At 40.9% G+C, this 27,931-nt stretch overlaps 1 protein-coding gene across 1 annotated transcript in view; it reads right to left on the reverse strand.

The window, feature by feature from the left end:
- The window catches only part of LOC308304160 (uncharacterized protein), a gene marked incomplete at its 3' end in the record, with an annotated part of 35,718 nt that extends 9,517 nt beyond the window's left edge, over window positions 1–26,201 (reverse strand). Inside the window, exon 1 of the mRNA XM_080748719.1 lies at window positions 25,961–26,201. Within this exon, the coding sequence (XP_080604845.1) occupies window positions 25,961–26,126 (166 nt within the window). The 5' untranslated portion in view covers window positions 26,127–26,201. The remainder of the gene's footprint in view (window positions 1–25,960) is intronic.
- Between the last annotated feature and the right edge of the window lie 1,730 nt (window positions 26,202–27,931).

Raw genomic sequence — 27,931 nt, forward strand, 5'->3', positions numbered from 1 at the left:
GTTTGGATGCATTGCTTCTATCATGTCCAATTAAAAATAAATACATTACATACATACAGAAATCTGCCTTCTCCTGTATTGTATTAGTGACATTCATTATAAATAGTAAAATAACAGGACAGAGCAAAAAAGGCCTCTGTTGTGTCTTTATCTGATCACATGCAATCAGACACTCACACTGCACAGCAATACTTTATTACAGGCTCAAGGCCCACAGGGTAAGAAGACCATACATTACAAAGATAATAATTAAAAAAACAACAACAGAGTACATTCACCAAGCCCCAACAGAGCTAAAAAGGCACTCATGCCAGTGGCCTCTAACGGTAGACATGTACCTGACAGAGTTTTCCCCACATTGGTTACAGATATAAGGTTTCTCTCCGGTGTGAATTTGTTGGTGTATTTTGATATGTTCCAGTCTAGGAAAGCTCTTTCCACACTGGTCACAGCAATAAGGTTTCTTTCCAGTGTGATTTTTCTGGTGTGCTTTGAGATGATGAATATCACTGAACCTTTTCTCACACTGGACACAGCAGTATATGGCTTCTCACCAGTGTGGATTTTCAGGTGTCTTTTCAGAGCCGTCTTCAGAGTGAACCTTTTCCCACATTGGTGACAGCAGTAAGGTCTCTCTCAAGTGTGAATCTTCTTGTGTTGTACGAGGCTAGATTTTACAGTGAAACGTTTGCCACAGTGTTCACAGCAGTAAGGCTTTTCTTCGGTGTGAAATCTCTGGTGTACTTTCAGAGCAGCCGTTAAACTGAACTTTTCCCCACATTGGACACAGCTGTACGGTTTCTCTCCTGTGTGAATTCGTTCATGTATTTTGAGATAAGACAATCGAGTAAAGCTTTTCCCACACTGGTCACAGCAATAGGGCTTCTCTCTAGTGTGAATTCTCTGGTGTTCTTTTAAAATCCCCTTTTGAACAAATCTTTTCCCACACTGGTCACAACAATAAGGTTTCTCTCCAGTATGTGAACGCTTATGATCTTTTAATTGTCCAGACGAGCAAAATACTTCCCACATTGTTCACAGCTGAATGGCTTCACTCCGGTATGAATTCTCTGGTCTACTTTGAGATAATAAATTGAGCTGAAGGCTTTTTCCACATTGGTCACAACAGTACTGTCTTGGTTTAACTGAGGACAGCACAGGACAGGGAGAGAAAACACACACCTGATAAGAGCCAGATTCACACATTGATCAGCATTTAAGTAACATCATCATTATTATTGTTGAGTCTGAAAAGAACAATACAATGTGATAGATCTTTACACATCTGACCCATAACATTATTAGCAATTCACATGGTTACTATAATAGGTGAGTCTTCTAGCTTTTAAAAAAAATATATGTCATTAATTCTTTCTCTTACTAAGTGGAACATCCCACTTCTTAATTGTATATTATTTGGAAAGGGTTGAGTAGCAAAATGTTTGCCATAAATTCAATGCTGAGTTGCATTTGTTTTCCTACATTTCCCCTTCAATGTATTATTACAATGTATTTACTATTTCTTACTTAGGTCTACTTAACTTTGTATTTTTACATTATTATATTGATCAACATTAACACATAGTGTGTGTTAGGTTAGGTTAGTTGCAGAGGCCTTTTTTGCAGAGGCCTTTTTTGCTCTGTCCTGTTATTTTACTATTTATAATGAATGTCACTAATACAATACAGGAGAAGGCAGATTTCTGTATATGTAATGTATTTATTTTTAATTGGACATGATAGAAGCAATGCATCCAAACTAATCATTGTAGTATTTAGGACCACAATAACAAGGAGTAGTCAGGACTTTATGTTATCATTCTAGCCTAGATGTGATTGTACATTTGTGCACATTTTTGGCTCATAAATTATTATACTTGAACCTTGAACCAAACTAACCTGACATGATTTAACATAGGTAATCCACTAAGCCTACTAGGTTTTATACTGTGTGATGTGGTGGACATTTCTGTAGATTACGAGTTGATTGGGCAATATCCATGTCTAGGCCACATATATTGTTATGTTAATATGCTTTAACTACTTAGAAACTGGCACCCATTGGTCATTATCAATTGAATAGGCTGATATAATGCTCTATTTCCCCTAGAGCAGCTACATAGTCTCAAATAGATAAAATAAATGATAATTGTCTGTTCTGTGAAAGATAAGAGTATGTTGTAACTGTCTGTCCAATGGCAGCTGTGAGTTAGGTCATGTTTTGTGTTCCTTTAACCTAACTCTTTGAATTAGCTTGGCTCTCTTAACTCATGAATGCAAAAGCAGTCTTCTAAAGTAACCATAACAATGAATTTGCCTTTTAAATCATGTTAAACCACAAAGCAATAAAACACTTAGCTTCAACTCAAAATAGTAACCTTGACTTAATGTCTAGTGAACAAATGGACTCTTTAGCAACAAGAAAGGGCACACAATAACTCCACACAACTGAGTTTTATATAGAAATAAATATTTATAGAAAATGTAAACAGTAAGTATAAATAAATAGATGGATGGATGGATGGATGGATGGATGGATAGATCTCAGAGTCACTTAATGACAATTATAATAATTTGTGAGCCTACACACTCACACAGACCCTAAAAGCCAGCGAAATGAAATACTACCTAAGTTAACCTTAACTTGTGTCAGACTTGAATTCAAATGCAAGAGCAGCTTTATATAAATGTAGTAGTAGTAGTGTTATGAGAGGGAAGGTGATGTTTGTTCAGACTAGCAGGGACTTAGGTGGGACAGTTAACAAAGCATTATCCAGTTTCTGTCTATTGTTGATCCCTCCCCCCACCACCACCCTGATTGGTCCATCAGAGTCATTGTGAGTATTTAACATAGCTCTGTTTTAGCTCCATGACACAGTCATGACACAGTTCCATGTGTGCAAGTTCCTGAGGCTGAACTCTCTTCTGGACTAAAGGTGAAGTATAGATAGATAGATAGATAGATAGATAGATAGATAGATAGATAGATAGATAGATAGATAGATAGATAGTAAGTAGGTTGATGCACCAATTGATTTAGGTTAGAGTTGTCATATCTAAAAAAGAAGGTAACATTTGAATTCCCCATCAAAAAATACATACAATAGACATCCAATTTGTTTTTGAGATGGATAGGGTACAATTGGCAATTATAAAATACCAATTGATGCAGGTTAGAGTTGTCCTATCCCAAAAAGAAATTAATATTTGAATTCTCCATCAAAAAATACATACAATAGACATCCAATTTGTTTTTTAGATGGATGGGGTACAATTGGCAATTATAAAATACCAATTGATGCAGGTTAGAGTTGTCCTATGCAAAAAAGAAGGTCATATTTGAAATCTCCATCAAAAAATACATACAATAGCCACCTTTTTTTTTCTTTTTCGCTGCCTTTTTTTCGCGGCCTCGTCCATGGACCCGTCCACGGCCGGCCGTTTGCGTCCACGGCCGGCCGTTTGCGTCCACGGCCGCGGCCTCGTCCACGGCCGCGTCCACGGCCGCGTCCCCGGCCGTCTGCGTCCACGGCCGCGTCCACGGCCGGGACGGCCGGCCGTTTGCGTCCGTGGACGCGGCCTCGCGTCCACGGACGTTTTTTTCGCGGCCGCGTCCATGGACGCGTCCACGGCCGCGTCCATGGACGTGGACGCGGCGGCCAACGGCTCTTGCTGCTCTGAACATGTAGTAATTTCGGTGACATATGACCCTAAAAACCCGACTGTAATCTGGAACAACCCAGAAATCCAGAGGTTCTGTGAATTGTCCACTAATTCGGAAGACAGCAGTGTAGTGGTGAGATTAGGATATGGACGGCCCCACACTTGGGCGTCCCAAATTACCAAACTCAGAGCAAGACTAATATTGAGTGACTTACAGGCAGGCCGCACTATTCCTAATTGGAAAGACCACAAGTGCACAGGTCGGACTTGTACTACTCCATTGACTCCACTCCCTAAAGTTGAGCAGGCTAATCCATTCTTGCCCTCAGACGCTGAGCATTGTTCTCTTAATCAGTCAACTCCTTTCCTATTGTTACTTCCTGCGACCCCTGTTTCAGTGCCTGACCTGCCTCAGGATCCAGAAGTCCCAGCGGTATCTACGGTAGCACCAGCCCCGCCCCAGAGCCCAGACGTCCCATCTGGGGTACCTGCTGCAGCGCGGGTTCCGCCTCAGGACTTTGTTCCCCCTGCTGACAATCCCAATCCAATCATTGAAGGTCTGACAATTCCTGTATGTTTAATATTGTGAGCTGAACAGTCAAATTTAAGAAGTCCTATTGTCAATGTGTACTACTGTAGCTGCCTACTTTACAAGAGCTGGTAAACTTACAGGTTATAGTTCAACTCCCAGCTCTGAATGGTGTTTCGACATCGTCATTGATTATTGCAATTGTGTGTTTACAGAGATTTTAGAAAATAGGGCACAATTAGGAACAAGGATAATTGAGGTTGAAACCCGTCAGTGCTGTCTCTGTTTCATTAGGAGAGGAGACTGGATGACAACAGGCTCTAATAGTTCTATACATTTCAATAGATTACATTTCAGAACAGACCCATTCCGTCCAATTGCAGAGCCTATCTGTACTCACCACCCGTTAGAATTCTGTTTATATGAACCGAGGTCCTTTTTGAATAGAGAACCTTTGAGAGTTTACAATTTGGGAATTTTCAATGTCTGATGTTTTAGATTCATGCAGTCCTCAATATTCCATCCACTGGCTTACTGCGGTTCTTTCACGTTAGAAGGTGAACTGTGTGGTTGGAGTGTTACCCTCAGCACAGAGTGGAGTTTTAAAATAGTGATAGGTCCAACTGCTACTTTTACTGAAAAATTAATGAATTACGGTCAACTCCTACACCGTATGGCGGAGCTTTTTCAAATTCTTTGCCCCATTTGTTTAACTGATAACGGTGAGTGGCAACAAATAGACCAATACAGAGAGAAGTTTTTGAAGTCCACCCCATTTCAAGAACATACATTGACCCCTTGCCCGCATACGGAAAATAGGCCAGCGGACCTTTTACTCTGGAGCCTGCAGTGGGATATTCGTCTGTACCCCATGCAACCATAATTTTGACACCATAAGTGATCTCATAAGATTTTTCATTAATTCTAAAGTCATAAATGTTAGAATTGATTATTTTGTATCCTCAAACTACAACTTAAGAATCTAGAAGACAACACTAACGCCAACAAAAGAGTAAAGGCTATGAACGCCCAGGCAGTGGACAAAACAGATCAACAAGCCAATAGACCTTCTAATTCTCGTCCCACTTTTAATAAGCAAAATCTCAAATGCTGGTATTGTCAGAAAACTGGTCACTTTAAAGATGAGTGTTTCAAAAACCCTGCTAATTACCAGCAAGGCCAGTTTATCGGCAGAGGCAGAGGGGGTGGACGGGGGGGGGAGGGGGCAACCCTCCAGGTGGTAATTATCAAGGCCCTCCACATGCTCTGAGCGGTCCCCAGGGGCACGGTAGGGGGCAGACTAGGGGTCCGCCACCGCAGCATCCTACTCAGCACTTGCCCGTCATAGCTCCTCCTTTGAGCACCCCAGGGTTAGCCTCCCCTCAGGCGTCTATTCCTAGGGCCACCCAGAACCTCTCTCCCCCACTAAACAGGCGTTCTGGGGAATTATTGCAGTCTCCCCGGGTAGAGCCCACCCCGGGCACATCGGCCTCACCACGCCTACTGCCCCGCAAACGAGGCCCCCCTCACCAACTGGAACCCACAACACCAATAATAACTCCCCAGGGCCCTCCTTTGAAAACCATCCACCACCATAACAATGACAAGGGGTCATGGTCCCTTAGGCCTACCAGGCCAATCCTCCTAATAGGGGATTCTAATAACAGGATTCTCCCAGAGATCAGGGACAGCAGAATCCAAGTGGATGCCTACCCTGGGGCCAACCTGATACACGCTACCCAGATTCTTGCGAGATTACCTAAACCTTTCCCAGAGGTAGAGAAGGTGATCTTATCATTCGGCCTGAACAACAGGTCTAGGGGCACACCATCCACCTTTAATAAGTATGTCAGCAACCTGTTCCGACAGGCCACCCGAGCCTTCCCCAGGGCCTCTATCTATTATCCCAAGATCACATGCTCCCCCAACCTCTCCGAACCGGAGCGGGATCGCATCAATGCCATCAACCATGCCTTTGACCAGTTCCCCAATATCCCTCCCATACCGGCCTCACTATTCCACGCCCAGAAGGACAATATCCACTGGACCCAAAACACGGCGGGAGCCCTACTTAACCTCTGGAGGGGGCATTTAAACTACCAAGGCCCACGTGAGTAGAGTTAAGCGTCTGCTGAATGACTCAAGTGACTTCCAGTGGGGGCTAAAACATCTCCCTCCCGTGCAAAGTGGAGGATTTGCGAACAAACCAAATTGGTTTGTTTTAATGGCTCTACGCGTCCTGACTTCTATGTCCTTCCCCTAACCATTTCAACTGACTGGCCCCAGTAGTGTAGAACTAATACACTTACCTGACTACTACAACGACGATCCCCCACCATACCCACAGCTCCAGGGACCTGGGGCTGATGAGATGAGCATGTTCACAGACTATGTCGAAATGTCTCCCCTGACACCGGACGATGATTCCTCAATGCTTCTTCTTTAAATTACTAAGTTGGTATTAGGATTTGTATCTACACACCTGGTTCTGAAAGGCTACCCTGAAGGGACCTTCTCTGAGCTATATTCAGACCTGGGTGTGTATTGATGGCGACATTTGTCATCTAGTTAGGGTTTGGCAAAAGGGGGTCTCTTAAAGTCCAACCCATGTTTGTATTGATTGTGTTTTATCAAAAGGGGGTCTCTTAAAGTCCAACCCATTTTTTGTAATGTGTATTCAATGGACATTCTTTTATAAAAAGAGCTCCAGTTAGTTTAGTTAAGATGTGTGTTCATGTAACATTGTGTGCCAAAGCACGTTCCCCCTCCAAGTATGCAATTGATCTCCAGATTAGTGAGACCCTTATTAGGAAGGGTCTCAAAGGGGGACTGGAGAAATATATCAAATATTATATGCAGTATTATATGATATCACCAAGTGTGCCTTTCTTTTCTTATTAGCACCACTATTTTATTACCTCACTTAATGTAGTTCATGCACTGTGTTTGCGACAACATTTTTATATTTTATACACTGTATTATCATTCTACTGTGAAATTAGAGCTTATGTGCAAAGTCTATTTTATTTTCTACCTCTACCCTTTAAGCTTTGAATGTGTGGCTGGAGAGGCCAGTAACATAACTTATCTTTTAGTGTTCATGGTCGGGTGCATCGGAACTCATCCCAGACATTCCTAGGCTAGCTTTTGAGACAGTAGACGATTTGTGGCAACCGCTATGAATGTTATCTTGTTTCTCCTCCGCACACCTGGCTTCTCCGAGGTCCGTTCCCTGGCAGGCGTCTGGGTGGAAGCTATTTGCTATGACCCAGGGGTCAGATGAGAGATACGGCGGAAGTATCCTCTGACTCAGAAGAACAACAGCGCCACCTCCTGGTCGAGTGAGGGTCTCGCACAAGGGATCCTTGACTGGAATAGACCAATCAAGTGTTGTTTTAGGCTACGGGGATGGACTTATTGAGCCAGGTCATCAAATAACAAAACAAGCATGCACGTGGAGTAAAACTTCACTTCTTCTCTTCTTCTCTTCTTCTCTCCCATTCCCTCCCTCTCTAACACCCCCGCGACCCTGCTATTCTCTACCTCTGAGAGTCCGATCTGAACTTAATTGTTTTAGTGAAAGACTTTTATCTTTTATAACTGGAGCTCTTTGCATGATCAATATTTTGGTATGATAACTTTACTGTAAACTTTAGCTCAAATAAATGATTGACATAAAGTCGTTGTAGCGTCCTCTTTGGTAAATGCGATTCTGAACATGTATAGCGTCCCTCTCTGACAGTTTGCATCGTTCCTGAGCTGGATATTTGGCTGACGCTTCCAATAACATGCCTGCTACTGGTGTTTCATAGCGAGATACGGTTGCAATTTACCGCATTTTACCACGATGCGATGCGCGGTGCGGTGGCGGTGCTGGTTTACTTGGAAACGCACATGAGTTCTGGGAAACCCCCACCCACGCTGATCACAAGACGCTGATTCACAAGTCTCACGACGCTGATTCGCCGTACGGATTTTCGAACGAGGAAGGCCTCTTCAATGAGAGGAATTCTAGACCCCTGAATCGCCAAAACAAAAATTTAAAGGGGTGTGGCTAGTGATTCAGGGTCTGGAACTAGGCTAGATGGTTGACGGACGGTGCAAACATTACTAGAGGATTCACCCACCACAAGCCAGCATGGCGATGACCTCTGTTCATGGCATTGAGGCATTATATTTAGTTTGACTCGATTCTCACAGATTATTGTGAAAATACCGGTAGCAGATCTACAAGCTCACAGTGCCTCGCGTTGTGTGGTGTTGTGGGCTTGTAGATTGTCTATTTTCAAAACTAGAAGCGTCTAGTCAGCGACCTGGCCAACTCGGGAACGATGTAAATAGGGAATGAATGTACCGCCCTTTAATGCAAACCCCATTATATCTGTTGTCATAGGATCCGTTTTGACCATCTGTTTGCCTGTGTCCATTTATGCCCATATATGGAGATATCTGTCAACATCCATTTTATGCCCATATATGGAGATATCTGTATCTGTCTGTCTGCATCCATTTTATGCCCATATATGGACATCTATGCAGACACAGTGCCGGTTCCGGAAAACCCTGATGTCAGACATCAGAATCCAAACCTTTTCGTGCCGGTTCCGGAAAATCGCGTATCGGGTCGGGTCGAGGCCAGGCACTGCACTACCTGCTACGGCGGGGAACTTGAAATAGGGAATGAATGCCCCACCCTTTAATGCAAACCCCATCATACATGTTGTCATAGGACCCGTTTTGACATCTGTTTGCCTTTGTCCACTTATGCCCATATATGGAGATCTCTGTGAATGCCCTTCCCTTTAATGCAAACCTCATTATACCTGTTGTCATAAGAGCCGTTTTGACCATATGTTTGCCTGTGTCCATTTATGCCCATATATGAACATCAGAACACGTCATACTGATGACATATATGGACATCTCTATATCTGTCTGTGTCCCTTTTATGCCCATACTCTATCTGCGTCCATTTTATCCCCATATGCCCATATATGGAGATCTCTGTATCTGTCTGTGTCCCTTTTATGCCCATATACGGAGATATCTCTCTATATGCGTCCATTTTTGTTGACCATGTGGCGTACGTGATGTCAGAGCCTTTTATGAAGTGATGTCACAATGAGTCAGCGCTTGCGCCGATTTCCTCCGGAACAGCCTAATGTCAACTATCAGCTCTGCATAAGGAGATTCCGAACGTTTTGCACCGGTTTCGGAAAACCGCGCATTGGGTCGGGGCGAGGCATGCAGAGACTTCTCGCATTTATTGTAAGATGTTTGTCTCTTTCTTATATTATCTAATAATTTAGGCAATGTACCAGTTTGTATAGCATTTAACGGAAAAACATCAAATGGATGCACCTGGGACGTATCATCAGTGATGTAGCCTGAACTCATCGGGGTTTCGGGTCTCGTAACATCATACCCCTCATCCAGCATCCAGGTGACCCAGCCCGCGTTGATCAAAGGACCCTATTCACGTCCCGCCCACTCAGCAACTTCCTGGTGCTGACGTCATGCTTTGAAAGGGAAACCCTAAAAGCCCATAGAGTTAACACAGAAATCAAAAATGTAATGCAATTTCTGAATAGTAAAGTGTAAAATACGGCTAGCATGATCAAGAACACAAGATAGTAAAAGGCCTAAAGCATTATAATTTACTTTACCGTTCGATCCAAGATAGCGCCGCCCATGGCTGCTGTGGTGACTACGTGTTGCGTTCTGTCGGTGTTTTTGTCTGTTTTTTGTTTTTATGTTATATGTGAAAAAAATATTTGAATGCAAAAATGTAGTATGCCAAAGCAAATTCCTATGTGTATTACACAATGGTTAATAAAGTAATCTGAATCTGAATCTGAATCTGAAATAATGATTTGTTGGCTTTAAGTCCAGCGATTTCTGTGTTAGTTTACCCTTCAAAGCTGACGTCAGCACCAGGAAGTTGCTGAGAAATTTGCTGAGTGGGCGGGCCGTGAATAGGGTCTAGTCCCGGCTTACGTCCCAGTATAGCTACCCACGGTCAGTCCTATTTGGGAAAGACAGGACCACGCTCCGGAACTACTCTGCAGAGACTGGGAGAGGCAATCTGGCACGTGGAAGGACTAGGCTCTGACCAGGTCCACTCCTGCTCTCACCAGGTCCAGGATCTGAGTGTTTCACCAGACTCCCAGTACCAGACATTACTGACGGTTCCTGAGTGGCCCTCCTAAAGGGCTCACCGTGGGTTTGTTGGGCCTCTTCCTCACAGGCTGGGGCGCCAACCCATCCTGCTCCCCGGTAGGTCTACATTCTGGCTGTCACCTGTCTCTCCGGTGGTCATAGTTTGTTGATTATTTTGATGCAGTGATGGTATTTTTGTCTCCACCAGGCCGAAAGGCATGGCCGAGACTATATCTTCGCTCTTGCACGATGGCAGCGAAACCGTACACGCACACTCCCTGGGTGCCAGAGCAGAACCTCTGCCCCAAGTTTTTCACATTGGCCTTTTATAGTGCCACCAGGAGGCCGATTTGTGCAAAACACGTTTTTGGACAGTACTCAAGTACTACAAGTTTTGTCCAAAAATCACATAAATCAGTACACTGTATATCTATAGTCATTAAACGAAACAGGCCTTTCAGATGTATCTTATTCCATCCTGATTAGCTAAAGGCCTGTCCATACACTCTCTCTCTCTCTCTGAACTTTTCATCTGAGAGTTTAGACTTTCCGACGTGAAGCTTTCCGAACTCTAAATCGGGGTAATGCTTTTCAGAACTTGCGAGTAACGTCATTTTGTAGTTGAACTGGACCTTTCTGATGAAAAGTTCAGTTTCGGAGAGAGTATGGATAGCCCTTTAGATTGGTTCCCAAAGTTTGCAGGAGTGCTCTGTTTTGAACAAAATCTTCTCACGCACCCTGGACAAACTCCACTCCATGCAACACCCTAGATATTGGTCAAATTACGCCTGTCTACCGGCCGTTGTGCAATTGATTGCAGTGATGACCGCGGTTGTCATTTCTCTGTTCTGAGTGAAAGAATACAATCACACACATTTCAGAAACCGTGGCAAACAGTGATTAAATCATTGTTTAATCGAAGGCACTCAGAACTTTTTTTTTTAAACAAACATGACTGATACAATATCTATGGCTGTCTAGTGTCAGAACTTTTCAGAACTTTTTTTTTTAAACAAACATGACTGATACAATATCTATGGCTGTCTAGTGTAGTGGTTCGAGAAAATGCTGTTTTAATATCGGCCATTACCAAATAATGTATTTTGCATCATCCTGAACCAAGCATGATAATACAGAATATGTGATGTCTACACCTATGTTTTGATGGCCAAGGATTACAATGACATCATGTACAGCATCATAATCTGTCCAGGTGAATAGTTAGTGATCAATTCATTGAATATACAGTCTTTTGCATACAAGTTGTGTACAGTTTTAGAAATATGAACCTTTGGTTCATTGCCTTTGGACCACAAGGTCATGGGTATGATCCCGGGCATTGCTAACTCAATGTATGAGTAACATGGTTTGGGTGTGTCAAGTTGTGCACATAGTAGTTACTGGGAGCTGATGGTACAGTAGATGTGGCGCTCCACCTCAGCAATCAATCTCCCAGGGGTCTACTGCAATGCAATGGACAGGCTTTCACATGTTACTGGCTGATACTGACAATAAGCCACTCCTGACCTACTTGTCTTGTCTTCCACTTCCAGGACAGCAGCAGTTTGTAGCTGAGGGCATGGGGAGACTATATTATGACCCCTGTCTGTCTGTCTGTCTGTCTGTCTGTCTGTCTGTCTGTCTGTCTGTCTGTCTGTCTGTCTGTCTGTCCGTCCGTCCGTCCGTCCGTCCGTCCGTCCGTCCGTCCGTCCGTCCGTCCGTCCGTCCGTCCGTCCGTCCGTCCGTCCGTCCGTCCGTCCGTCCGTCCGTCCGTCCGTGCGTCCGTCCGTCCGTGCGTCCATCTGTTAACAGCTAATCTCCTGTGCCATTGACCCGGCAGCTGCCAAATTGCACACACACACTCCCTGGATGCTCTGCTACACATCTTTCACATAGGCCTGTTCTAGTGCCACCATGAAGCAGATTTTTTGCATTTTTGGACAGTACTCCAACAGATTTGTCTGAAAATACAGTCATGTGCTCTAAAGGAATCCGATTTACCATATTCCATTCTGATTGGCTAAGATCGTCTTCCAAATATTGCAGATTTGGTGCATTTTGAACAAAATGCCTCAAATCATGAACACAGCATGCAATTTTGATGAAACTGTGCAAGCACATTCCCACCAGGCCGAGGAAGAAGTGTCAAATCAGACTCATGGTGGCGCAATAACAGGCCGATTTGTGTTTTTACCTATAACTCCACCAATCAGTGTAAAACTTTGTTTGCGCACTTCCCAGAGGCCAAGGAAAAAGCTTTGCCCTGCATTTTTTCACATCTGCCTTTTATAGCGCCACTAGGAGGCCGATGGTATGTAAAACACATATTACTCCTTCAAATTTTATCCAAAATGAGTGAAATGTTGCACACACATTCCCACTAGCTCAAGAAACAGATGCCACCCTTCTCATATTGGCCTGTTATAGCGCCACCAGCGGGTCAACTTTTGCATAACACATTTTTGGAACAAAATGCCTCAAATCCTGCATGCAGCGTCCGATTGCCGTTTGGCCTATTATTGCGACCGAAGGTCGCATTTACCCTGAAAAACCTTGTCGCTTGAGTGTACGTACGTATTCTGTACAGGAAGTGATGTCAGTGTGATGTCAGTGAGTCGTGACATCACTTCCTGTACGGGGTGGCTACACAAGACTAAGAAAGACAAAAAAAAGAGAAGGATACACAAGACTAAGAAAGACAAAAAAAGAGAAGAATAAAAAATTAAAAAAAGGAGGAGGAGGATAAAGATATCAAAAGGAGAGAGAAGAAAAGATGGATGAGGTGCAATGTGCTGTATCCTCCTCCGATCTGATACGGGGCGGCATATGGGGGCGTCAAGCTCAACGTTGGGCATTTGGACCTATACATGGAGAAATGGAGCGAACCTGTTTGGCCTAAACATGGAGATGTGGAGAACACTATATATGGAGATAGTCCAGTCCATCATGTCATATGGGACTACCGTCATAGACAGTAGCCATTGTTAGGCCGGAGTCAATGGCTGTCTGTCTGACTGTCTGTACAGGAAGTGATGTCACATGACATACTTTTTATGCCCATATATGAGTCATTCTGTACCACATCACATATGGCCCATATATGGAGATCCACAGGCATCAAACCAAGGCCCTAACTCACCAAGGCCCTGCTTGGCATTATTAATTAATGTAATTTTTTTTTAATGCCCATCTCCATGTATGGGCATAGCATTTATTGTATATGGATACATATCATTATTAATAAAGGATAAAATAAAATAAAAAAAGTCCATATATGGTCATTCCCAGAAAAAGAAACAACCTTTTATGCCCATACATGGAGATTTCTGATGTCATAAATCCCAGGCCGAAAATGAGAATGTTAGGGTACCCCCTTATGCCCATATATGGAGATCCACAGGCATTGAACCAAGGCCTTATGTAACCCAGGGTTAAATGACTTAAGGATGAACAGAGAGAATAATTAAAACATTTTTCTACTCTGTAACAAATAAATAGGATATCAACATATTTACTAGTGACCTAAATATGTGCTGGAAAAACGAAACAACAAATAATCTAAACCCAGTGTCATCTCTGAACTGAACTGGCAATTCAGGGGTTAAAATGATGGTGGTAACATGACATGGAGTGTGATTGGTGAGAGCAGCAGTCAATCTAAAAGGGGGCGTTTGTAAGCCAATAAGAACTTTGCTTGCTGTGAGTTGGCTGAGTTAGCCAATCAGGTGCTTTTCAGACCAGGAAGTGTAGAGACATGCTTCCTTGTTTTTGACAATAGCTGTATTCCAATCCGAAGGGTTCGCACTTTGAAGTGCGCATTTGAAGGGCTATGACGTCACTGGGCCGCGCCTAGTGCTGTCCCGTTTAGTAGACCGCGTTAACCTAGGGTAACCTACCCTTGGAATGTGCACTACTTTCTCCCCGTTTTGAAGCGTACAGCCGATGGTCACTTCAAGCACTTCGTTGGATAGCAGCGTCCCACAATGCAACGCGACTCCACGATTCAACCCGGATCAAAACAAAAACAACAGTGTCTGCTGTCCATCGCATTAAACTTTTATCCACAAAAGAGCTGTCTAACTTCTGTTTGGTGCCACAGAGTTTAATTGTAAGGTGTTTTCGGTATAGTATTTAGGTGTATAAACTTCATAATTAATCATGACTATTTAAAATATATGCAACGGCGTTGTCGGAAGGTTCTGAGAACCGCCGTGTCTCGTCTCGGGGCGGGCAGCTCTACGCATCGAATCCCTCTGAAGGCAACCTGTTCTCGGCTCCACGGCTCTGCTCCCCTCCCTTGGAATTGGTGGTGGAACATGACTGACATATGATTTGTTGTTGTGTCTTAATTAACAGGCAATCCATCAAATTGTTTTCTTAATATGATTAGACAGGAAAGAAACTGCCTCTGGCTCTGTATAATGCTTGATTGAATGTTTTGTTTTTAATGTTTTCAAGTAACACTTTGTACCATTATACCATTTATACCATTCATTGCATATTCTATTGAGCATACCGTTATTAATTCAGATTGTCCAGTGTATTGTATATGTGCGTTATGTTATTTCCAATTAAATAAACAATCTAACTACCACTGAGTTCCCGTGGCAAAGAACTTCGAGCACCAGGTTTGGTATTTGAGTGTTGTTTAAAATTATTATAACTATTATACTAACTAACTATTATAACAACGTGTGGCCCATACGTGTGAACGTGTCCACTAATAAACGAGGAACCAATTCAGAATATAATCAAACATCAGAATGAACTGAAAATAGAAATGGAGAGTAGGCCTACTAGGCTATGGCAACATCAAATCGGGAATATAGAGTATTTCCCTTAATTACAGATGTTATGAATAGGCTACGTGAAACAGTAGGCTAATAGCATATTGACAATTTGTGATTTAGTCCTAAATTCGCATTATAGGCTATAAATAAATAAACGGGGGGAACAATTATTTTTGCTTTATTCTCCACTGCTCTGTAATATACAAAACAGAGGCTCAGAACTGTAATAGCTAAATGACATTTAGTGTAAATGTTTTATTCTCTCACCAATGCACCACAAACGTAGGCTTACTGTATATGCTGTGGCAGCTGAAAGCAATGGATTTAGATTGGTCATCCGCGATGTTGCGGGTGATCATCAACCTGCTATAATGCAACGGTATGAAACATAAAAGAACAGCATAGTAGTTATGTCATGTGCTAAAGGAAACCTTCCATGTCGGGAAACAGAACGCAGTTTCTGCTTGGTTATAGGCCTATACACTTCAGAATGAGAAAATACTGTATTGGGGTCCATTTGATCAAATAGGTCTATTCGCCTATATGTATCCTAGTGTAATATCTGTGGGTTAGAACTCGGCATTCAGTCTTCAGTCTAATAACTAAATAAAGCTTCAGATCTTTGTCATATTTCCTTAAAAAGAATTACATTATGCGTTGAAGCAATTTGAATGTTTGCTTTATGATTTACTATGAATTATGCCTGACCATGATATGAAATGTTGCGTTTTTATTTTGGGGCTTGTATTGCTTAATTGCTGCTATTAATGATGATGATCAGATTACGGTGATGTGATTCCCTGAGTCTGTTCACAGAGAGGCAGGGAAAACACACTTTCAACCACAAACATATCACACAATAAGCCTTATACGAATCATTTAAACGAAGGTCGGGCTTTTCATATTCCTCTCTGTCAAATAAATGACCTGAAATGATGTTAATTCCGATGCCGCTTTTACATTAAGCATAATATGAATATCATGATACATGTTACAGTTACAGTGTGAATTGTAATAGAGCGTGTTAATAAACTGTTATTTTATTTAATGATCTTGTGCTTCAGAACAATCTCATCATACAGTTATGTGACTGTCAGACCTTTAATTATGACAAAACCAAAAACAGAAGTTTCTTTAATATCTAATCAACAGAAAACTATTTGAAACGGGTTGTCTGAAAGTTGTAGCCACAATACATCATATCACAATCATGTATAGGTCTATAGCCAGTGTTTCCCAAACTTTTTAGCCTGTACGTGACCCAAAAAAGAAATTAGTTTGCCCTGGATCCAAACTAGTGAAAACAGCAGATCTACAAGCTCACAAAGCGTCGCTTTGCACCGCGTTGTGAGCTTGTAGAGCAGGTAAGCAACAGGACATGCAACGCTCATCCCAAGCCGAAAATCGAATGCCTTGGACGGATGACATGACTCTCACTGCCCGCCTCGGTTCGAGTGATGCTGGTTCTCAATTATCCTCGAACGTCAAAATAGCTGTGAATTATTAGGTGAATTATGACCCCCCCAAAAAATTAAAAATATCCTAAATTGTCGTAAAAGTTAATTCCGCCTCACAAAAAAATCAGTTTGGGCGTTTAAGAAGGTAAAATACGTAGTTTAAAAGCACCGCGGAGGAAAAAATGGCGGAGAAATGATTTTTGCAACCAGAAGTTCTCGGCTATGCACTTGGTAGCGCTGTCCCATTCCACAGGCACTGTGGAGTGCACTTCACAGGACAAGCCCTACACATGGCACGGCCCAGTGACGTCATAGCCCTTCAAATGCGCACTTCAAAGTGCGAACCCTTCGGATTGGAATACAGCTATAGCCTGCATGAGACAGAGGACAGGAGCTGTGGGATTGTCTGAGTGAAAATAATTCTTTTTGAAGTGATCAACGGATATTTTTGTTTGAGAAGTGACTTTATTGAGCAAAACCAGAAGGTTTATTTAGAAATAAGCTTTGAGAGAGAAACTAGCAAAAAACGTTTTTGTTCTGCTAATGATTATTTCTACATTCACTGCACAGAAGCCCAGCAATGTTCTTTGAGGCATCTCCCTTGGTAAGGCTACACTTGACTAAAATACCACTAAAAGTAACTTAATTGTGAGCATGGTGTTATAGGAAATGACACTTTTGAAGCATTTGTTTATTATGATGGTTTCACTTCAATAAGGGGGACAGTCTCAGTAAGATAACTGTAGTCAAATAAGACTACTAATGAGTCTTCTGGCTTTGTTTTCAAGGCCGGGTTTTTTGGTTATTGGAATTGAACTGTTAGTTGGATGCTGGAATCGTCTGCAGCCTGTTCATCCTTCCTGGAGTCCTAAAGCAGCATGCAGACTGGCGAGCGGCCCTTGAGAGTCGACCTGTAACCTGAAAGAAGAGGAAAGAGTTTAAGTGTGCCTTTGTCTACATGGTGGTAGAACAAATACTGTTGCCTGGTTCATCCCTACACACCAGAGAAATCTAAGCAAAAGCAAACAGCAGCAAGTGGTCAACTGACCATACAAACCGAACAGAGGAACAAACTGGAGGATAAAAAAACAAGAGAGCGAGAGAGAAAAAAAGAAAAAGATTGATTGTAACTTGACTTGAATGATTTTTGGTTCAATTGAAATGTTTGCATTTGTTGATATTTGATTTACATCTACAGTAATTGATTGATTTGAATTTAAGATAAGAATTTAGACTGTTTATAATTTGGGATTTACCGTAATTCAGATTACCTTTTCCTTTATTTTTTCATTGAAGTCGGTTCTACGTTTTGGTGTTTTTCAAGAGGTCTCAATTTGAGTGTAAAATGATATACTAAAATAGGAGCCCTGGTTCCGCTGTAGGAATATTATACCAACAGCTAACAACAATAATAGATTACCTTAATATAGCTTCAAACTACATTTTAAAGATAATAATAGGTCAGTACAGAGAATAAAATAAGCCAATACAGTGATGTTACTGCGTCCTCAATACAATGTTTTCGAGCGCTGTGAGCTTGTAGATCAGCTATTTTCAAAATGTTTGCCTATTTCTTATATTTATTTTACAATTTGGCTAATGTTTGAACTTAAAACTAGGATTTCTAAATACACTAGGCTACAGACACCCATTTAATTATATTTATATCACTAGGACCCCAATTTATATTAAATGTTAAAATACTAAAGTACAAATGGAACAGGTCCATTTGGTTCCATTTGTTCACCGAGTTACAGACCCATAAAGTTCTATTTGGTTCCTAACTATCATTTATCTGGGGACCCCCTGGAACTCCCTCAAGGACCCAGGACCCCACTTTGAGAACCACTAGTGAAAATTGTTTTTAGCTGTTCCAGGTTTAACTGATAATAAATCTTTACAGTGTTTATCTTACACAATACAAAACAAATTAAACTATCTAAACTAATATAGCAACTTAAGTAGAAGAAGTACATTATTTTAACATGGACTCCAATGGAGGCGCATCCCCGGGACCCCAGGATCATGACATGAATGAGTCCCAGGGCGACTTGAATGAGTTTTTGATGCGGGATGCGCACGTAATGACATCACTGCGAATACAAAACAGAGATAAATAGGCAAAACATTGTGGAACCAGGGACAGCAGGGTTATTAATCAGATACATTTTGGTTGTCCAGATATTTTATTACTTTCTTTGATACAATTTTACAAGTTCAGCAGTTGTTTTCACTACTTTGTCTGCTACTAAATACAACTAAAAGGTATAGAGAAACTAACAACAAAAGAGAAAACAAACTTCTATCTCTTACCTTTGAAAGTTAGATCCGTCTCATTGTGCTTCATTCTGTTGTACAAACAGCAACCATCTCCCTCCACGATTCTAGAGTCTTCTGCTTATCTAGTCCACACATTATTTGAGTGCCTAGTCTTTAGTAACTATATTATTGTCCAGACACGGGTTACACTTAACTCACCAAGGCCCTGCTTGGCATTACTTACGTACGTTTTATGCCCATATATGGAGATTCCTATATTGTCAATATTAAGGACATTATTAAGGATATTATCTCAACAATATTAAGGACATATATGGGCGACGTTTTCCTCCCTCCGCGTCATCAGTGCCCACACCCTAGGTGGGGTTGGCGATAGGGCCTTTCTGTGTGGAGTTTGCATGTTCTCCCTGTGCCTCCAAGGGTTGATACCCTCTTAAAAACATGAACAAACTCCCCCCGGAATGACAACAACTAGAATTGTCAGAGAAACGCTGTGGTTGGCCAGATGGCCAAGAATTGGCGCGACCTCGCCCTTTAGGGAGAGGTCGCATGTCACCCTGAGGTCGCAAGTCACCCTCAGGTGTCTTACTAGTAGAGCCACCAGGAGGCCAAAAAAACCTATCTTACCTGCCAGAGACCTGTTCTCTGTGCTCGGTGCGCACTGCTTCCAGTTTTTCTTTGATTCCTTTTCCCACTTTTCTTGCTTTTCCTGCTTTTTTCCCACTGCTTTATTCCTTTCCTACTTTTTTATGGCTTGGCCACTTTATCGCTGCTTGCAGCTATATTTATTATTATTATTAGTACAATATCAATGAGTGGCCTTTGCCACTTCGTGGCTTGGCCACTAATAAAAAAAAACAATTCACAGGAGGCAAGCAGTGATCACCCAATGATGTGCACTGCAATGTAGTTTCAAATGCACTACATTGCAGGCGCGTTTTGAGTGTGAGTGCGCACGCACGCATGCACGCACGCACGCACGCACGCACGCACGCACACACACACACACACACACACACACACACACACACACACACACACACAACCAGGCACGAGGTACCCAGTCGCCCCTCCCAATTGAACACATACACTAGAATAAATACACTTTGCACCCCTCCTCTGTTCCTCATTTGCTGCACTTGAACAACATGCTGCGTCTGGCTGGTGCCTAAAATGGGCGATATATGTCTTGTGTCTTGTCTTTTTAATATTGCATTATTTATTTTATTTTGCATGGTTAATGCTTTCTTGTATATAAAATATAATTGACTGTGAGGACTCATTGGGCCCAATTCATCAAGCACTTTACGACCAAAATACGTCCATATTTTGTTCTTACCGGCATTTAGGACAATTCTCAAGGTCGGGGTCAAATTCAGCAATGTTTTTAGGAAAAAATGTAGGCTCGAAATACGTCGGGAAATACGCCACCTCCGACCATGGTGTAAATCTTTGCTTATATTTAGGATGCTATTTTTCGGGCGGGAAATACGCCATCCGACCACAGTGTGTATTTAGAACGCACAGACGGGCCGGTAAAGTCGCCGCCAGGCCGTGGTTTCTCTTCCCCTCTTCCCCGGACGGCTAGGCTTTGTTTTCCCAGTGAAATGTTACAGACACAATCATGTGACTCGCCATTAATCTCAAGTGAGAAATGGGAGCGTGTCGCGAGATTTCCCTGCGAGAAATGGCAACAGGCTGACAAAAAATACAGACCGGGCTGACAAAGTGAGCGTGTTTAAAGTATTGTTTCAATACAACGCTTGGATTACCCCCGCCACTAAAACAGTAGAGATGCAAGAGACGGGTATAGGACCATTGCTTTTTGGATACAACGCTTTGTGACGGTAAGAGCGGTTGATAACCTGGCGAACTACCCCCGGAAAAAACTCATTTGGGCATGCTATGAACAGGAACCACATCTCAGAGCAGAATAGCCGCGGAGAGAGTGGTTCCGAAAGGATAGGCCTATTTCGTGATGGATTGAACCTTGAGAGGCTAAACTTCTTTATTTTCATTATAGTTTACATTCTACAATTTGCTGAGAGCATTACGTTCAGCATCAATTTTGCGATCGGCGGGCTCAGAACAGTTTTAATTAATATCCTACGTTGTCAATGTGACGCTGATGTTTTCTTTCTTTTTTTTTGACAAGACAAAATGATGTTTTTATAAGCCGTTTTGGTAACACTTTATATTAAGGATGCCTTTATAATGCATTATAATGCTTTATAAGCTCATTTATAATGCATTATAACGTGCTTATAAGGCAACACTCGTTATAAATGTTTATAATGATGTATAACAGCTTATAACAGTTTGTAACCACGTTTATAACGCATTATTAAGTGCTGGTTATAATGCGTTATAATGCAAAGTGCAACAGCACATTATAACTACCATAACTTACTTAGCTATAATGTGTCATAATGCATTATAACCTATGTGTTTATTAAATATAATAATCACCTATAATATGCTATAGCATCACTTTGAGACCTTTAAGTAAAGTGATGACATTTATTAATGGTTATTAGCAATTGTATCATACTATAATACCTTATAGCACAACATAGTGACCTTTAAGTAAAGTGACAACATGATTTTATGGATATTAGCAGTTGTATCATATCATATATTGACACTAAAATAAGACAAATAAATTCTCAAAGACATCTTTATTTCACGGATTGGCATATCTCAAATATGGCATGTGAGGTAAAGAAAACTGTCCAAACTACACAACAAAGTGTGAATACTAGAAATAGAGGTCAATAGTTGTTTTTACTAGCTTTACTCAGGAAAGTGTGAAACTCTAAAATTACAAAATGACGGAAACTCAGAAATGAGAATGATATACAACAATTATGCAAATGAAAATTATACCACGCATGTTGTATCACTACACAATAACATACACAAATAGTATGAGGCCTACAAAACATTTAACCAACACAAACATAAGAGGCCTAATTAGCTGTTATATACAAAGTCTAAAACTTCACATACAATACCATAAGTGTGTCTACATGTCAGCATTACAACCGCTTTTAAACATGCTAAACAACTAAAATAAAAACTAATTGTAACATGAATCAGCATACCTTATGGCTACTACAGTACATAGCAGCATGGCTACATAGCAGTTATTATGCACCTATGAACAATCAAACAATTGCACACTTCTATGCTAAAAAGCAGCTTACAGACAATGTCTTGTGTAAACCATGAAGGACAGCATATGAAGGACAGTAGCAACATGCAGCTGTCTCTAGCAATATCTTCAGAATGAATGAGAAGCACTTCCTGTTTGCGAGGTTATCAAAATAAGATGCGTGTGCAAATACACAGAACAACCACCAGGGGGTGGTTAAAAGTATAGTACAAATATTAAGGTATACATGAGTTAACACTCATCTGTCTTGTAGAAACAGATGTGGCCTAGAACTGCCTCATGCTTACTGCTTTGAAAACCAAGTCGGAAGGTTTTTCAAGTACTCAAACATTATGAATACACAAGTTTGATTTAAATGGCAGTTTCACATTTTATGGGCAGGAAGTTACAATTAACCTTAAAACAATAAATCTAATCTATGAGTATTAATTAATTACATCTTACAATTTAATGACACCTTAAATAAACAAATACCACTCAAATGCACATTTAATATGAAACTGACCGTACACGATTCGGAAGAATGCTTTTGTCAAAAAGAAAATGCGTAATGTATTGACAAAGGTTTCATATTAAATGAGAGTTTTAGTGGTATTAATTTATTTAGGTTGTTATTAGATTGTAAGATTGAATTATTTGCTTTGACTGCTATGATTAGTTTTAGAAAAAAAATGTGGATTGTCTCAACATTTCAAGGTTAATTGTAATTTCGTGCACATTTATTTTGAAACTGGCATTTCAATTAAACTTGTGTATTCAATATATATATCAGTATATAATGTTTGAGCTCTTGAAAAAGGTCTAATGTAACCTTCCAACTTGTTTTTTATTATATTTGACACCCCTGGATCTGTGTACTTGCAAACTTGCATCTTATTTTGATAACCTCACAAACAGGAAGTGCAAACAGGAAGCACAACTCATTCACTCTCAAGATATTGCCGCATGTTGCTGCTGTCCTTCATATGATGTCATCATGGTTTACACATGGTTTGCTTACACATGGCATTGTCTGTAAGCTGCTTTTTAGCATAGAAGTGTGCATTTGTTTGATAGTTCATGAGTGCATAATTGTCTCCACCAGCCGAAGGCTGAGGGAGAGTATGTTTTCCCCTCCGTCCGTGTGTCCGTCCGTGCGTCCGTCCGTGCGTGCGTCTGTCCGTGCGTCCTCGCAGTTTGTGAGCACCTAATCTCAGTCGCCGTTGGCCCGGTCGGTGCCAAAGTGAGCACACACATTCCCTGGATGCCAATCTAGAACCTCTGCCCTAAATTTTTCATATGGGCCTTTTCTAGCGCCACCTAGTGGCCGATGTTCGCAAAACACATTTCAGTGCACTATTACAGATTTTGTCCAAAAATCCTACAAATCGGTAGGCAGTATCTTGACAGTCATGTGATCGACACGGATCTGTCCGATTTTGCATATTCCATCCTGATTGGCTAAGATTGGCTTCCAAAGTTTGTAGGATTGAGCCGTTTTCAACAAAATGCCTCAAATCACAAACGCAAAGTGCAATTATCATGAAATCGCACACACACGTTCCCACTAGGCAGAGGAAGAAATGCAACTTATTTTTCTTTTAAATCAGCCTCATGGTGGCGCTATAACAGGCTGATTTGTGGTTTTACCTATAACTCCACCGATCAGTTTCAAACTTTGTAAGCGCACTCCCTAGAGGCAAAGGATAAACCTTTGCCCTGCATTTTTAACATAAGCCTTTTATAGCGCCACCTTTGGGCCGACTTATGTAAAACACATTTTTGGATATTACTCCTTGAGATTTTATCCAAAAATCATGCAAATCGGTACACAGCATCTCTATAGTCATGTGATCAAGTCCGATCCGTCTGATATTTCATATTCCATCCTGATTGGCTAATATTAGCTTCCAAAGTTTGCAGGATTGCTCCGTTTTTTGAACAAAATGCCTCAAATCATCAACGCATCTTGCGATTACCGTGACATTTGCCACACATTTTCCCACTAGGTCAAGGAACAAATACTTCATTTTTCACATTGGCCTGCCACCAGCAGGTAGACTTTAGCAAAACACATTTTTGGAACACAATGCTTCAAATCATGCATGCAGCGTCCGATTGCCATGAAAGATCTAAGGTGAAGAACATAATATGCCACCCTTTTTACATTGGCCTATTATACAGTAGCACCACCAGGACGCACGGCCTGGTGGAGACCTGTGCTCGGAAGAGCACTGCTTCTAGTTCTCAAGTGTGAACTGTACAGTATGTTTGGTTAATATGCTAGCTGCTATGTAGCCATGCTAACTAGGCATAAGCTAATTTATGTTACAGTTTGTTTTTATTTTGTTGTTTAGTAGGTTATGTTTAAAAGCGGTTGTAATGCTGACATGTAGTCACACTTATGGTCTTTTATGTGAAGTTTTAGACTTTGTATATAACAGCTTATTAGGCTTCTTATGTTTGTGTTGGTTAAATGTTTTGTAGGCCTCAAACTATTTGTGTATGTTATTTTGTAGTGATACAACATATCATTTTCATTTTATTTTAATGTTGTATAATGTATGTCATGAGTTTCTGTCATTTTGTAATTTTAGAGTTTCAGACTTTCCAGAGTAAAGCTAGGAAAAGCAACTGTTTACCTATATTTCCAGTATACACACTTTGTTGTGTAGTTTGGACAGTTGTGTTTAGCTCACATGCCATATTTGAGATATGCCAATGAGTGAAATAAAGATGTTTTTGAGAATTTCTTTGTCTTAATATTTATTGTCATTTAACTTAAAGTAAAAGTAATGCTATAGGGTATTATACTATATACAACTGCTAATAACCATTAAATAATTCTGTCACTTTACTTAAAGGTCACTATGTTGTGCTATAAGGTATTATAGTATGATACAATTGCTAATAACCTTTAATTCATGTTGTCACTTTACTTAAAGGTCACTATGTTGTGCTATAAGGTATTATAGTAGGATACAATTGCTAATAACCATTCATTAATGTTGTCACTTTACTTAAAGGTAACTATGTTGTGCTATAAGGTATTATAGTAGGATACAATTGCTAATAACCATTCATTAATGTTGTCACTTTACTTAAAGGTCACTATGTTGTGCTATAAGGTATTATAATAGGATACAATTGCTAATAACCATTAATTAATGTTGTCACTTTACTTAAAGGTCTCAAAGTCATGCTATAGCATATTATTGATGATTATTATATTTAATAAACACATTGGTTATAATGCATTATGACACATTATAGCACTTATCTATGTGCCTGTATAACTAAGTAAGTTATGGTAGTTATAATGTGCTGTTCCACTTTGCATTATAACGCATTATAACCAGCACTTAATAATGCGTTATAAACGTGGTTATAAACTGTTATAAGCTGTTATACATGATTATAAACATAAAGCATCCTTAATATAAAGTGTTACCGCAGTTTTTATAAGTTCAAGTTCTTGGTCTGCCGGCGAGAAGGAGGGGGACAACGTGACCCTCCATTGTATTAGGCTTTATTTTATATACAGGCTAGACTATTGATCACATCATCACATAAACCTATACACACAATAGCAAAATAGGGGGGGGGGGGGCGATAATAGCTTCATAAAATAATTTTGTGTAATTACACGGGACCTCACGTATTAGGGGGGCAGTATGCAACTTAAAAACTGTCTGGGGTGCTCCCAAAAGCCAGAGTAAACGATAAAATGACCAAGTGAAATATCCCTTTACGACCAGAGGCCGATTCTACAATTACCTTCTAAACCAGTAGCTTGCACACTTTCAAGATGAATCAAAAATGTTATAAGAAATAGCAGATGTACTTTATGTACGTAGGCCTAAAAGCTACTGTACTGTATATCTGCTATTTTTGAAACCTTTTTTAGTTTTAGCAACAGTAATCTTACCAGACTGCAGTCGAAGATCTTCATAGACTGCGTCGTCTATCTTTTGGAGATCAAGGCGGTCATAATGTCCCTCTGCTTCAGTAGGTCTTGCTGTGGGGTCATTCTCGTAGTTTGGATCTTCCTCTTGGAGCTCAATGGTATCAGTATCAGATATAACTACAGCCATTTGTACCTTTATGATTTAATTTCATCTTACAGTTTGATAGGGTCACGACACTTGAAGATGCGCATCTTCACCGCCCTAAACGTAGAGACACTACTGTTATATTGCATATGACAGCTCAAACTCCACCAATGAAAACAAACAAACCACACCCACACCCATACACCCCCCCCCCCCCCCAACACACACACACACACGCACACACACACACACGCACACACGCACACACACACACACACACACACACACACTCACACACACACACACACACACACACACACACACACACACACACACACACACAAATAGAAAGAAAGAGAGCAGCAGAGCAGCATCGCGTGTCTCCATTGCTGTGTGGTGTAACACCTTTCCTTATGAGATGGCAACATACCAACCACAATGAGTAAGTTGTACTAACGGAAGCTACATGTTTTCCTGTAGCTTGCATGATCTCTCTAAAGTCACGCACAGCACACAACTGTCCGTTATTAAGAACCAACAAGCACGGACTGGCACAGAAAATCAGCTGTGGCATTTGTTAATATGACTCTATATTACAAATTAAGTGTGCCTGCAGCTCGCTAAGTGTGTGCAACCTTGTATGTGTTAACATTAGCATATTTGTTAGCATTAGCATTTGTTAGCATTAGCATGTGTTAGCATTAGCATTTGTTAGCATTAGCATTAGCGGTTACGTTTTGCGCGTTTGTGGTGCCCCCTATGGGTCGAAGTGGAAATGCTTTTGGGTATATGTTCAGTATAGCGCCCCCCACTTGTGGTTAAAATTTGGTGTTGACTGGATGTTTCGTTTGTGATTTATGGCTACTTCTTACAAAACGGGCTCCTCCCGCTAACTTTGGAACCTTGTTACGGAAGAACGGTATGGACTATCAAAATATCGTTTAAATATGTTTATCGCATGAGTCCATAGATCGTGTGTATCGATTTTTGTGACATTTGGAGAAAATATGTAGGAAAAGGAGCAAAAAGTGTGTTTTGAAGAAAATTCAAAATGGCGGAAAATCTATCCTGACGCAAATGGGCGTGGCCTATATGAGGAGATGCGTCATGACCCAAGGAATCCAGGGAAAAGGAATTTTCATTTTCCGACCCACGGTTCAAGAGTTACAGGCCGAAAGGTAAAGTGGACTGTTATAGCGCCACCATGAGGCCAACTGACGAATTTTTTATTTATTTAATCCTTGATATACTGCTCCATCTCCGCTCCAAGTTTTGAAACTGTAGCCCCTATGGTGACTGACTTACTTACTTACTTACTTACTGACTTAAGTATGGCGGATTACAATAAGTGTTTTGCCATTGCATGGCAGGCACACTTAATAAGTGACATGTTGTATAGAACTGGGAGGACAGGATACGTGGGTGCATACTGTATATATTAATGATCATGGATGGAAGGCTGCTGCTCGTCTACTGTAGAACTGCTGTATCATTATTCTCAGGGCAAGACCTACTTTTTGCCGGTGCCCTTAATTGTCCCTAAACCGATCTACATCGACACGTTGTGAGCTTGTAGATTGGCTATTTGAAAATGTTTTACAAAATAGTAAAAAATCAAACCTCGGTTCGAACTGAAGCGATGAATTTCTATTCTATGTGTTCTAGAGCTATGAAATCTGTGTTCTAGATCTATACATTCTGTGTTCTAGATCTATACTTTCTATGTATAGATAGACAGATAAAACCTCTATTCTGAATTGTTATTTGAATAAGGTTTTCATAGTAGCATTAGTTGTGGATGCAGTAGGTGAGAACTATTGCATGTACAGAACAGATAAAACCTGAGG

The sequence above is a fragment of the Nannobrachium achirus genome, assembly GCF_963921795.1.
Source record: "Nannobrachium achirus genome assembly, chromosome: 19".
Classification (NCBI taxonomy): Eukaryota; Metazoa; Chordata; class Actinopteri; order Myctophiformes; family Myctophidae; genus Nannobrachium; species Nannobrachium achirus.